This window comes from Gasterosteus aculeatus, chromosome 15, assembly GCF_964276395.1.
Source record: "Gasterosteus aculeatus chromosome 15, fGasAcu3.hap1.1, whole genome shotgun sequence".
Lineage (NCBI taxonomy): Eukaryota > Metazoa > Chordata > Actinopteri > Perciformes > Gasterosteidae > Gasterosteus > Gasterosteus aculeatus.
Genome location: NC_135703.1, coordinates 7,025,608 through 7,040,475, shown reverse-complemented (window position 1 = coordinate 7,040,475; position 14,868 = coordinate 7,025,608). Strand labels below are relative to the sequence as shown.

The following is a 14,868-nucleotide window of genomic DNA, read 5'->3' as shown; positions in this document are numbered from 1 at the left end:
GCAGCCTCACACACAGCATCTCTGAATAGCCGCGTTCCAAGCGCCCCGTACATGTTTTATTCACACACGTATTGAAGACAGCGTGGCTTCTGGCTAAAATGGCAGTTATTCGGGCCAGTGCCCCTTTTTTTTTTGCCCTCTCTGTTTTCTGATGGCTGGATTTATGGAATGAGGAAGAGATGGAGAGGGAAGGTTTGCTGGATGCTGTTGGCCCAAATGAGAAGTGTGAGATCAAACGGCCTCTCGTTATAATGAGGGAGAGGATGGGGGGGGTTTAAGAATAAAGGACAATGAGGGTTTATTTGTTCTGTATGTGCAGCTGTACCTGCCTCAAGCCCATTGTAGCAGCAGCGCTTCAACAATACAACAACAAAGAAACGAAAATCACACTTTGTTACTTACCATTTCACTCGATTTCAGAAAGAAACATGGCTTTTTAAGCCCAAACTGCTACCCGATAAAAACTTGCTTCCCACGGCCGATATAATGGTTTGTAATTTGTGGTTTCTGCACCGCCGAGGGTCAGAAAGGCTGGGATGTAATGAGCGAAGATTGATGATTTAAATTCCATAGCTCTTGAGAGAGAGATTTGTCTGATATGTAACATATTGACAGTTTTAAGTAAATGTACATGCATGTGGTTGACCGTTCTTTCAGTCGCTGATGTGTATTTCCATATGTGTTGTACACATTTCAATCACACAGTCAAGAAGATGCAGAATATAGGTCACACGCGGTCTACGCCACCGTGTGCGAGTTAAATGCAGCAGCACTGCAAACCGATACCTCACGGCATGAAATTGAGCTTTCTGCACACAACCGGCACATTTAGCTAAGAACGTAAGCACTTTAATGCGGTTTGCACAGATGCCATTACTTTGCCCTCTGTCTGTCCCCCTCTCTTTCTCTCTGTCTCTTTTTATCTCTCTGTCTGTCTCTCTTTGTCCCCCCCCCCTCAGCCATCCGCCCACGCATTTGGGGCTTAATAGTGGCTCTTTCTGAGGTATTACACAGTAGTTGTGTATCAGCGGGTCGGGGGTTAGATCAACACACAGTGGTTGAGTACATCACAATCTGGACCCGATGGATGATGCTGCATAGATTATGAGAATCTGAACCGGCATATAAATGTTATTAGTGGAACCGTGATGCATTAGAGAAGGAGATGGAGACTTTCGTGTGTCCTTCAGGATTAATTCTAAAGTATTTGAATCCCCACTATTGTGGTCTTAATGATTATTGCCATAAAAGGACTTCAATGTTCAGTAGTATTACCACACGTAATGACTTACATATCCATATTTACAGAAGAAATACTCTTGTACTTGTGCTCCTTACGAAAGAAAGAAAGTCTTTGTTGCAGTCGTTGTTAGTGTAGTCCAGTTTTATGTTGTTAGCGGCTAAAAACATTCAGCGTGAAATGAAGCTCTGTCAACATTCACGTATTGACTTTGTTTTTCATGGTTACTGCACCACAGTTGTTGCATAACCTCAAAAAAATCAACATAGATTATTCTCCCATAGTTGTTGATTAGCAGGTATAATAGTTACCAGGCCCACCACACCTTCGGCGTGTAAGCACGCTATTATCTGCTATTTAGCAAAGTGGATCTGGTGAGAATGTTTAGCAGATAATGACACTGGAGACAATCTGAGACCCACGGAAATTCCTCCTGGGGGGATATATGTGTTATCACCCAACGTGATGGAAATCCCGTTCATGTAACTAGAGTTCATGGAATATTTCAGTCGATCGACCAACAATCAACAAAAATAACAAAAGACAATATGACTGATGCCTGAAACGAATAGCATGGGTAACAGGACTTAAATAATAATAATAATAATATCCACAGTAATTATCGTTAGTTTTAATTACGGTGTTCCATATACTGCAATTAAAATCACGTTTCCGGCTGCTCCAAAAATAGCTAAACGCGCTTAGTTTGCACACTCACGAATGAAAGAGCCTCCCTCTGCAGCTCAGCCATAAAGTTGTCTTGTGCTGTTTTTAGTTTCCTCAGGCTTTCTTCCCTCCGCGTGCCGGTTAGCAGTACTTTCCCCATGGAGCAGATTAGAGGTTTTGTACTAGAGTTAAGTCCTGGTTAATTTAGATTTAAGACTGCAGTGAGGTAATGATCTGCCTGCCAGGCTCCGTGTCTCTAATCCAAGTAGTCAGACAGACCTCTTCCCTCCGTCAGCTCGACCCCGGCACCCGACCTAACACACACACACAGGTAGCCGTACGTTTGCGGTTTGACCTTTGCTGTGCCCTAAAATGCCCAGGAGGCTTTAATCCTCGTGGTAACAGCCAACTAAGCAAATCCATACACAGTAATCGATCAATGCCGGTGTGGGTGGGGTGTGTGACGATTTGTACACTGAATAGTTACTTTAATATCATTGTGTTGTCTCAAATCAAACCCACAATGACAACCACAGCGTTTCCCAGCTTCTTAGTTTATTGGCAAATTGCAATCCGACGGATCATTGCAAACCAACGCTTTACCACAACGGTCACTTGTCACATCATCTGCCGGCTTATTTGCTTACTAGAACTGAACATGGATTAGACATTTTGATTTTTACGTATGTGCTGCGCTTAGCAGGCTTGCTAATAATATTGGTGGCCTCTGCCTTTTCTCTGTTTCCCTTTTTTTAATCTCATGTCAGTGAGGTTTCCATGTATAAAAAGACAAACATGTGTTTGCGTCGGCTCCTGTTGCACTAATAACGCACTGCACTAAAAAAATAACAGTGATTGTTATTTTGGGTACCGTCGTGTGCTGTGTGTGGGTGTATAATTATGTATTTCTGTTCCAGATAAGTAATAGAGTGGCAGGGCGTTATAGAGGCCTCACTCTCAGCAAGTACAGACTATGGGGTGAAACTGTTTGTGCTTTACATTTCCCAGGCAGACTAAAAGGTCATCGGGCCTGTCATCATCTCCTCTCGTGTCCTGCTTAAACCCAAACTGCATGAATGACTTTAAACATGTGATGCAGTTTGGAGATATGACAACAAATAGCTCTGCTGACATTAACACCATCTACCTGAGGATGCCGTGGTCTGTTTAGCAAACCTCAGAATTGAGTTGAGACTGCATGTCTCTATTATCTTCAGTACCAACGAGGGACGCATAAAACTGTGTAATTATCACTGCTGCTGCACAGGAAGCCTCTCCTGAAGCCGTCAGATCCCTCAGCCTGCCTTAATTGTACAGGAGGTTAGGAGGGTTTTTTTACGACTTAATTACCTTTAGATTAATTAATTAATTAATTGGTTATCTGAGGTTGTCACAAGCTGTGCAGATCGACTGCTGCACTCCTAACTTGCAGGATAACCTAAATATTTTTATCTTCATCTGATGAGTCTGATGCAAAATTGGCTCGTAGTTCCTTTTGGCATCTATCAAACAGTTCTCATTATTTTAGCCATACATTTTGTTTCCCTATTTGCCAGTTGGGTTGAGAAATGCAAGATGATATGACAGGCTGGTTACATGCTGGGACTTCTATTGAGCAGGATTTATTTGCAGATGGTGCATATACGTTTTCTTTAAAGCAAAAAGGTTTAGTTCTGGTTGGTTTTGGGGGGATTTTTTAATTGTCTCCACTGATTCACTGCCAAAAGAACTCAGAAAAGCGTCCGTCTTGTTGCCGCAGGCGGTTTGAAAATGAAACCCTTAGATTGGCCTGGTTTAGCTGGATGTCTATTGTATTCTGTAGCTGATGCGTTAGAAAAATGCAGCTTCTCCAGCGCTGGCAGATGATTTACTGTGAATCCAGCAAAGCATTTCTAGAAAAATAGTTATGGCGAGTTATACAAAGCCCAATAATAACGTTTTTGAACTCTACTTCTGGGACTACAGGCACTAACAAGAAGTTGTTATAAATTTATTAAAAGAAACCATGAAGATCTGCAGGTTGAGGCCAGTCAGGAACATTTAGTTTCATTTCATTTCGCATCTGTGTCAATTCCTCTTATTTCACTATTGTGACACAAAGCGATGTAATTCTACAGAAAAAGATTGGGGAATGAAATGCGTGCTTTATGGGATCATTCTATGATCTTTGGAAAGACATTGACTTTGTTTGGGTGGAGCTGCCGCACTTCTGTACCCACGCTTTGCTACTGCTTCAGTCACGTTTCTAACATTTACGTTCCAAACAAATCTAAGACGCTATCATAAGCCCCCTTGTATGACTCAGCATTTTCAGCATTTGTTGGGGTCTATTCAGGGGCCTTTCCACTGTGAACCAGCAGGGTGACACAATTACCCCAGTGGAAATAGCTAATTGCCAGGAAAACAGAAGCTCTGCCCCCGGGTGCTACCCGCAGAGAACGCCACATACCACCCACCCCGACCCACTCTCTCCGAATGCCAAGGAAACTCTTCCCCGATGAACACACCCACTGATCTGATCATGAAGCCAACGGATCTCACATTAGTTATGCAACTACTGTTACTACTACTTAATGTGCACGGGCGTCATTTCCTGCAGCGGGATATCTGTTAATGGACTAAAAACACATAGACGTTAGATTATGTGTGTGTTTGTGCATGGATAGGGTTTGTGTGGAGGAGGGGGAGGTTAGGGAGGGGCCACATATGTCTAAACATGTGTGCGGGGAAGTGCTTAATTCAAAAGCCCGGGAGTGTGGCCTCTTTACACCACTCGCCTACGAGGCTTACTTGACACGAGGAAGCGCTCAATGTGGCAGAAGCCGTCACATCCTCTCTGCTCTCCACCTTCTTCTCGTCTCGTCTTTCCACCTCTGAGCTTTGTCTCTGACCCTCCTCTTGTTTTCTTGACGCGTTGCGTTTTGAGGGGAACGTTATTCAGCCTCCTTTGAGAAATCTGCTTAGTTCAGCGAAAACCAGTTGAGATGCTCAGACAGGAGCTCTGGTCTGTGTCGAGCTAAGACGACGCTTTTTAAGAACCGTGCATCGTCTTGGCAAAGAAACAACATTTTATACAATTGTGCTCTTATTAGCCTGTTAGTGTGCCGTGAGAAACATACAGTATGTCCCTTTATATATTTATGAGCTGTAGTGGGGAAGTGCTTATGCATTTTTAAAGATCTATAGAATTCACAAGAGGGAAAGTACCAGCAGGATTCAATCCTCAAAGGGTTGAAGCAGCCAATGATCAGCTTTAGCTTATTCAGCTCTCAGCTGCTTAGAGCGGCTGGGATCAATATTGTCGTAGTACCAAAAAGGTCACATGTTGTGCTTCAAAGCATTTTTGTGTTTATAGTTTAGGTTGAAACTTTATTACATTAACAAGATTCAATTGTAGAGCTTGTGGATGCTCACTTACTGGGCTTCATGTGCGTTTCGCTGCGTAAACAAGTAAAACGCTCCTCTGTGAAAAGGCTTAAATCAGGATTCATCCTCATCATTAGAATATTTCCTTTGGTTTATCATTAAAAAAATAACAATGTTTTTTCATTACATGACAATGTTTTCTTGTCCTTTATAATTTGACCTTTGGTGCTTCCTGTTATGAATAGTTCTGAACATGAGTTGGATGTTCATCATGTTGTTTTAATGTCACTGGTTTTGATTTTCAGCAACAGCTGACCTTTTCCGGATTATTCCCCATCGCCTGCTATCCTTTCATCACAAACACATGGCGGCACAGTTTTTACTTTTCCTCGCATCTCTATTTACTCGCCCTTCTTTTTACAGCTAAAAATCCAACAAGTGTGAAGCATTGGGGCTGAATCTTAATTTTATTTTTATTTTGTTGTTGTTGTTGTTATGAGCAGCTGTGATGCCGAGCGGCTATCATGCGCCCCATTGTGCCTTGTCTCTTCTTTGTCATGTGACCTCGGGGAGTCCACTGCCCTCAGTAACTGCGCACTGTTTCAGTTCCACGGACGTTGCCTCAGTCAGATCACATGACGTGTCAATTGATCAACGCGCTCTGTGCGCCAAGGCGGGACAGCGGAGACGCTTCCTTCATTACAGTCAGCTTGAAGCTGGAGGCGCTCCATCCCTCCGGCCCAAACTGCTCCAGAAATAGGGCCTGTTTTTGTAAGAAGATCCATCTGAGCCTCCGGTGGTGTGTTGGGTCTCTGGAGTGGAGAGGAGTGTTAGTTATGTGATTAGTGAGTCTGTTGAACTTATTTAGAAATGTAGGAAGCCGGATGTAGTCAATCCTCGTGGTTCTGCATGCAGAAGGGAGGTTCTGCTCAAACGTAGAGGCCGTCAACTTTTCAGATTCCCATATCCTGCAGCCTCATACTGCGAATAATGAATAACTGTTAGATAATGATAATGATTTACACTTGAAATATTATTATGATTATTTCCACAGGAGGAGGTTTTTTTTATTTTTTCGGAAAAAGGTGTTTGTGATTTGTTGAGATTATATATCCGAATCTATTTGAGGATCTGTTTGTGTAAAAGACAAATGCGTTACATGTCTGACTTTCAAGTGGAGGATATTTATTGTGTAACAGTCTTCCAGCCATGATGAACATCTACTTCTTTAACAGCCCACAAGCTGAGCTCTCTGCTCAAATCCTTGTGATTAAATTGTGTTTAGCTTTAGAATGATATTGCTGGCTAAACTGGACAGCAGGTGTGCAGCGTGGAATGACGGATGTTTGACAGAAGCAGGGGGGGGTTGTAATCATGCGAGTGGCTGCTGAAATCCATCTGTGAAGTGAGCTTTAAAAGCTGGTCCCTGAGGGGCAACATGACGTCGCTGTGCAGTGTGACAGGTTATTTAACTCTGATATTGTCATCACGGAAGGATTATTTATCACATAACGGGATTCATTCTGAATTCCTCTCTTGCTGTTGTTTTTAATGGGAATTTATTTATTTTGCGAGCAACACAAGCTCATCACCGAGTCGTTTGAGGCCGTTTTGACGGAACTGAAGAGCAGATGATAAGAAATACGCTTGATTGGTTGAGGGTTTAGGGGTCTCTCGGGTGTCAGTTGTCTACCTCCAGCAGATTGGCGCCTCAAATGTAAAGTTTTTCGGAGGAGGCCGGGTCACATGTCGGGTTTTGAATGTTACTGCCGTCCTCGGGTCCCCTCTGACAAAATCGCAGCACCTGATCATTGCCGGGAAAGAAAACCTCATGTACCTGCTGTCCCGCTTCATTATTTCTGCCATTTCTATAGTTAATGTAGCTGTGCTAAAGTGCTAATGCTATACGGTTACGCCGTGTAAGCTCGTTCACTTCTGGTAATGCAACCATTAATCATACGTTTGGTTCTGGTCGTTGTTTCCAGCTTTTTGTCATATCTTTTCAGAATTGGCAGATAATTCAAGTTATTTACAGCCATTTTTTCCACCCGCTCATATTCCCTTCCGCTGCCGTGACCAAATTTACATTTTATTTCGTCATACCATCTTACGTGAACCATCGCAGAGATTAAGGCTCTGGAATAGCTTGACAGTCGGTGAACACATCGAAAATGCTCTCTCTAGTTTGCTCTTCCCGGCCCTCACACCGTCAGACTGCTAATGTGAGTCTGGCTGCCGGAGGGACGACCCCTGAGGTGCGTTTAGTCACTTCACAGGTTCTGCGAGGTAACCTCGGCTCAGCCGGCCCCCATCTCCGCTCCACCTGCTGCGATGTGTTTTCACCTTCAGGCACATGACGGTGCTAAGGTCATAACAGCAGTCACCCATGACACTCATGGCTCTTTATCCTACAAACTCAAGTTATATCACTTCTAAGTCGTAATTTTTAAGGAACCGATTTGTATTGTATGTGTATTTTCAATAATAGCGCATGATGTGTGATTTCTCTTGTCATGGGCCACATCCCGTGTGTCTTTTTAGTGAATGAATCCCCTTCAGCTGCGTCCTTTTTATATGCTTTTTACCAAACAAGTAAAAAGGTATGCCGATCAAACGAGGCTGGGGTTTTGAACACACTGTCTGCCGTGATGCCTCCACACGTTTCTTCATGGGCTGTGACGGTGCCACCGCACCACACCAGCGTGGGTGCAGAAAGACGGGGATTTTCCAGAGTTGGGTTTACGGGTGAGGTTGTCTTTATGGCTTTTGAAAACAACACCTCGGCACACACACACACACACACACACGGCTGTCAGACATCTTCAGTGGCAGTGTGTTATTGTGTGCTATGTATGCGGTGGCATGAAGGTGGGGCCCCTCAGAGGCCCCTTAACCAACCGGATGATTACAGGGACTCTGATTCGTTGGTTTCACGCCATCGACCACCATCACATTTACACTGTTGTGTAAATAAAACGGTGCAGCGGCGCACCTCAATAATCTAATATTATCTACTGTTGGGAACTGAATCCTTCTCAGCGCCCACTCAGTTATTTCCTGACCTATTTATCAACTTATAAAAGACCATTTCATGATTTGTTGAATGTCTTTAATCAAGACTGACATCAATAGTGTTTTTTATTTTATTTAGTTTTAGTTTTATCTGAGCACCAAGAAAATGATTAATGATCTGTTCAAATGACTTGAAGTGCTTAAATAATCTTTAAATTTGTTCACAGTAGGGCTGGGCCGTATGGCCAAAGATCCATATCCCGGTATTAAGAAAGATTCTGACGGTATCCCTGTATGTCACGGTATTGCTTTTTCAAGTAAACACATTAATTCATTGACGTCGAAAAGGACCGCGGCTACCCGGATAGCTGTTCGCAAGTGGCCGGCAAATTGGCTTGTTAGCGTGTTAGTTCGTTAACTAGTTAGCGTGTTAGCTTGTTGTGGCTGCTAGTGTTGCCACCCGAGGCTCGACTGACTTTGCAATAAATCGTTTTCTAAACTCACATATTAAGTTGTTTTTGGTGCATCTCTGGTCTCTCGTTGTTCCTCCTGTATCGCTCATTTTCGTCTTTTCCTGTAGCAACAAGAGTTGACTTCTTGTCGTGAGCTGTATCCAACATGCACTTTGACGGGGTCATTTTTATAAATGTGCAATTATTAGTGTTACAAATTGTTTATGTGTCACAAGCCGTTGTGTTGTGGTGTTTTACCCTGTTAAAAAGTGTTTGTTGTGGGTTTTTCATTGTTGTTATAAAGTTATAACCATGACTCAATCTCAACACACGTAAGACAATTAGCTCCAGCTGCTGAGCGTCTCCCTGACGCTTAAAATAAATTACACCTCCTGCCGAAGAGCAACGTCAGATGTTATAGAGTAACACCGGTATGACGGTACGTGGTGTACCGTCATCCCCTAGTTCAGAGAATCACAATAACATGTTGAGCTTTTATCAACGGACTGACTGAAGAACCGATCCCTCCACATTCAACAGAGCTCACAGCGTACTCACGTCCTCCCTCTCTTCCATCAGTGAACAGAGTATCTGCCAGGCGCGGGCCTCTGTGATGGTCTATGACGATGCCAGTAAGAAGTGGGTGCCCATCAAGCCGGGACAGCAGGGCTTCAGCCGCATCAACATCTACCACAACACTGCCAACAACACCTTCAGAGTGGTGGGCGTCAAACTGCAGGACCAGCAGGTGAGACACACATGAAAACCATCAGCACCACAATCACTGGTGATGAGAGGGCTTTAAGCTTGGATTAAATTGCATGGTCGCTGACTGATTAGTGTTAGAAAGGGCCGAGTCGGATTTACCAGATGTGCTAATTGCTACCTCAAAATAACCACGATAACTCATGACACCAATACAGCATTGCTTTTAACAAATACATTTTCCATATGAAATCATTTAACTGTTTTGCCTTTGGGTTTTGAGGTTGTACAATAAAATGTTTTTTTTTTTACAATGGATTGAAAGATACATGTTTCTTGAATAAAACTTGATGCCATTTGTTTATAATTGTGTGGCGTAGCATCACGTGGGGCACTATTTTGTTGGGCACGGCGTAGGGAAATGTGTTGGTTAATAGCGTGAAATTAAATCATTGACATCAATAGAATAATTAATACTCACAAAATAAATAAATAAATAACGGGGCACCACGCTAAAAAGGGACAACTAACTAAACCATAAATCACAATTGATGTCCACTCATTAAGGAATTTAGCCAGCACTACAGTACACATATGCACAAAGAACTGCTCCTTTAAGTATAACAGGGTTTATTAACTTCCAACAATACTGATCTGATCAATACCGTTTGAAATCAACAAAAGCTATTATACGATATCCTAATATCTAAACAATGAATAAAAACATTCCTTCATGTATTTGGAAGGGAAGGTGTGTGTGTCTCTGAAATAAGGAGCTCAGGAAGCTGACTAGCTGGACGCTACGCTGCTGGTGTGTTTGTACACCACGTGTGTTCTTCACATAGTTAAACCGCTGTCTGTAGGTAACTATATGTGTGTGGAGGGACAGTGAATTATAAAATCAAAGAAGGAAGAAAAAAAAGCTTTATTTGGAACAGTGAGGCCTAAATCCTCAATCCTGCACGATGCAAGCCGATTTGAAGAGACCGTCTTTCACCTTGTGCTGGCAAAGACCGCTCCGGAAAGGGATTTTTAGAAGCTCTGTTGTCTCATCCTTACACTGACCAGTCAGTTCGGAAAAGTTGAAGAGAGATTAACCTTTAACCTTGCATCCACGAAGTAAATTCAGAAAGCTTGATTTGAAGAGATCAAAAGTCAGCCTTGGTTTTAAGCTATGGTGCGACCCAACATAATTGAATATGTTAAAAAACAAATTCAGTCCAAATCTGGTCATTTACCAAATTATATAATTACGCTTTGTGACAAATGACCTCCAAACAAGTGTATTTAAGTGACATCTCTGCATTTAGTTTTAATTCCACTCCCTCGACACCAACTCTTGGTACATTCAGTGAAATACTTGACTAACAAAATGTGTTCATTAAGTTGCATATTATCAAATCCACGTAACATTTAAACTCACAACTTAATTTTTCTTCCTCTACTGAAGGTGGTGATCAACTACTCCATAGTGAAGGGACTGAAATACAACCAGGCCACCCCGACCTTCCATCAGTGGCGTGACGCCCGCCAGGTTTATGGGCTGAACTTTGCCAGCAAGGAGGAGGCCACCACCTTCTCAAACGCCATGCTGTTTGCCCTCAACGTCCTCAGCTCACCTGACGGTGGAGGTAAAGAGTCATAGTTGATGTTTTACATGCATCTTTTTGTTATTCCAATCACACAATCCATCCCTTGCTGAAGTTACTTTTTTATTATGAGGTCCACATTTGTGTGTGATTTCCTGGCAGGTTTATCTGAGAAATGTTTTAATTAAAAGCCTCGTCTGAGTAGAGAAATGAGAGTTTTTCAAACATAAACTGGTGTCGGAAACATGCCGATGGGTTTGGTTCAAGTTACGACTTGCTGACAAAAACGTCATCTGTTACCAGTTTAGTTCTATTTCTGCTCTCAAAAGAATGTCAGGTAACCACAAGCAAATAATCCACAGAGCCGTTTGTTTTCACTATGTAGATGCTCTTCAATGGAGACTCACTCCTCAAAGTCTACCCTCTTAATCAGGATGTATGTGGCGTGCAGACATCATGTTGAAAAGACAATATTGCAGCTATACATTCAAAACGCACAATACTGTTGATTATATCCCCACATTCATACAATGCACTGCATCTTTCAAACCTTACGTGTAACTGCTTAACTAAGCAGTACTTCCCTCTACTGGTTAACAACATGAACTGCATGCACACTAAACAAAACAATAACATCAGCAGCTGGTTGGTTACTGATCGAAATTTGTCTTTGTTTAGAAATGTATTCAAATTTGTATTGTAATACGTTAGTTTTCAGTGCTTTTAAGATAAAGACGTAACTCTAAATAGCATGCAGCAAGGTTACAAACATGTATTTAAATTACGATTTTGTAAGGTTTCTTATACATAGACAGCAAAGCTATTCTGTTGGAACGCTCAACTGCATTTGAGGCCAAACTCACACCTAATCTTGGTTTACTAAATAGCTTCTGACCAGCTCTAGTTACAAGCTACTTATAATCTTTGTGTGTGTGTGTGTGTGTGTGTGTGTGTGTGTGTGTGTGTGTGTGTGTGTGTGTCTGCATATTGAGAAAGGATATCTGCGTGTTTAACTGCCATCCCATCCTTGTGACTCTCCTAGTGTGGGCTAAAATATCCCAATATGGAGCCTGAATGTCCCCCCCCCCCTCTGTCCTGGTCACATAGCAGCCCTCCTGTTTCTTTGGGTGCATTTGGATGTGGGCTCATGGGCCCGGTCAGGCAGGGCAAAGGCTTTTGCTAAAGGAAGTGGCATAGTTACATAAAACGTATAATTTAGTACTGAGCAGAAAAATCAGTGGAAAAATCATGCTGATTCCAGAGATTTCACCTGGGGTTCTCAGAAGGGTTTCTTCAGCCATCATCATTCTCAGTAAGTGTCTGGCTGTAGAGTCATTTTTCCTCTAGCGATGCATGTTGGCTGTGCTTACATCCGTTGACCACCCTTTATTTTCTCTCTCTGGAGAAGAGACTGTGTGTTTGGAATAAAAGGAATGATGCATGTGTTGCTCTGCAAAAACGCTTACGCTTGTGCAATTTGGTGGTACATTTACTTTACTTGAATATTCCTATTTGATACTATTTTTATACTTGTACTCCTCAACACTTGAGCTGAAAATATTACAAGTTTTACTCCCCCACCTTTATCTCACAACTGTACTACTTTTCTAAGATTTATAATACAGGCGTCTAATAAGCTTTAGAAAAGATAATTCCAAGTCAGTACAGAGAATAAAAGCTTCTGTGGAGCATGGTAATCCATATATTTCTTTTATTGTGTGGCCTTGTGAGTGTTTAAAGAAATATGGGCATACAAAAGAGTGGGATAATTGATTATCCTTTGACCACTTATTAAATCATCTCTCATGTGCTCATAAAACGCATACAAGTCTGATCAGGCCCTCTTCCCCCCTGAGCTTCCTGTACACCCTTCACCATGGCAACAGCGAGCCCCGTATACCATGCACCACGTCAGCAGCAGAAACACACGTATGCACGGATACACATGCAGGACGGCACAGCATGGGGTGATAATTGTCTCCTTCACATCCTCCTCATTAATATCTGCAGAAAGGTTAATTGTGTTTTAGGAGTAAATCCCTGAAGTCTCACCTGTTAAATAAAACATGCAGAATTCTGGACCACACAGGCAGCAGGTTCATGCTACAAACAGGTTTTTCTGTATTTGTATTTTTATATCGTTGAATCATTTTTAAACAGTTTATGTTTCTGCAACAAATGTTGCTACTGGGGCAAACATAATTAAAAGCAGTGTCATGGTGAAACCGAAGACCTATATTTACAAAGCCTGCAATTATGAATACTCCTATTAAGTATTGTGTTTTGCAAACTTACTAAAGATCCAGATTGCTATTCTAGAGAACTGGATAAAGACTGGTAAGCTAAACAGTTATTAGTTTGTTGTCCTCGCCAAATACATTTAAGTATGTCACTATCAGCGAGTGATACCTGCAGATAGCATATTCAGTTTGTTACTACCTGAGGACAAATATTGAAATGCACACGTAAAGGTTTGGTTTCAAGAATACAAATTTGTCTCTGTGGACTGGAAAAACGTTTCCAAAACACTGTGTGGATGTATATTCAACTATATTTGTTTAAAGGTTTCTGCACACAACCTAACCTACCTGAAAGTTTCCACCAAATACATACATGTGTGTTAAAGAGTCGACGGTCTGAGGTGAAGTGGGTCACATTTAAGCCCAAAACCCAATGAATCCAAAAGAGTTCTTTTAAAGAGAGTAGTGCATTCGGTACAAAAAGGTTCAACCCCTCACTGTGATCCGTATGGTGCTTTACAAACTGTGTGAAGCCAAAACTCTGCCCCGCGCTCCAGAGAGAGCGAACGGAAATATCACCCCCGGGTGTCCTGGACGTCACATCGGGCGTTGATGTTTAATCACTGGCATCCTGGTGAAATATGATAAGTGCTCTGCCTGTAATAGTCGCCCCAGAAGGAGACCTTAACTCCGTCACTCATCTGGGGGGCTGAAGACTGTCTGCAGAACCTGATCATTTGGAAACTTCTTTAAACCATGTTGGCATTTAGTGACTAAAATGCCCCTAACTTACCTTTTGTTGACAGAACTTTACCAATCCTGTGTATTTTGTACCCATACTGTGTATTCAGATTTCATTCATTCAGATGAAAGCCCTGCGTTATATATTTATATTCTCGCTTAGATTCTTTCCTTTAAATTCCTGTCGCCAGCAACATGTCAAGCAAATAATGTTATAAAGGGCAAATCACAGTTCCACTCATGAGGCCCATCTTGTAGACAGTTATAACTTTAAGGGCTTGTTTACAGTTGTAAAGGTGTCTCATTATGATTCCTGAGTCTCTCACACACATCATGTGATGGACAGACAGTAAAGGCATATTATTGAGATAAAAAAGATACCATTCACTTTTATGCTGGGTGTAATTTCCACCACACTGGGATATATGGCCACGTAATAAACTATAGTTGCATAGTAGTGAAGGGCGAAAAAAAAGAGCAAGACCAGGGCGAAGAGGGGCTGAATGGAATGAGTAAATACAAAACAGAAGGTAAACAGAGAGGTTAGACAGGTACTAAATGATCATAAAGGAAAGGAATGTGAGGAGTAGGTTTAAAGAGAAGGAAGGTTAAAGCTTAAACGGTACAAGGACTCTGTAGAATTGCATAAAATGTTTATAGCACAATTTATAGCACTCAGCAGCCCGTCAAATATTACATGATATTTATGTCAAACGTTGACCTGATATACCGTGAGGTGGTTATAAGGGTGTCTACGCAGTCAAAGCAAACATTCAGTGCTGAAGGGGAATTCTTTTAGCCTTTGGAATCCTTTTTGATTACTTTTGTTTCCCAATAACATTATCAACATTATCAGT

General features: G+C 42.0%; 1 protein-coding gene across 6 annotated transcripts in view; it reads left to right on the top strand.

Moving 5' to 3' along the window:
- Positions 1 to 14,868, top strand: part of evla (Enah/Vasp-like a) — a 29,461-nt gene that overhangs the window by 7,783 nt on the left and 6,810 nt on the right. For 3 of the 6 annotated variants that reach the window (XM_040199040.2, XM_040199038.2, XM_040199037.2), the window contains exons 2-3: positions 9,316 to 9,484; positions 10,892 to 11,072. In XM_040199040.2, the coding sequence (XP_040054974.2) occupies positions 9,316 to 9,484; positions 10,892 to 11,072 (350 nt within the window). Of the gene's footprint in view, positions 1 to 7,892; positions 8,018 to 9,315; positions 9,485 to 10,891; positions 11,073 to 12,157; positions 12,343 to 14,868 lie in introns of those variants that run through there. The other 3 variants (XM_078089932.1, XM_040199036.2, XM_078089933.1) reach the window with 2 other exon arrangements.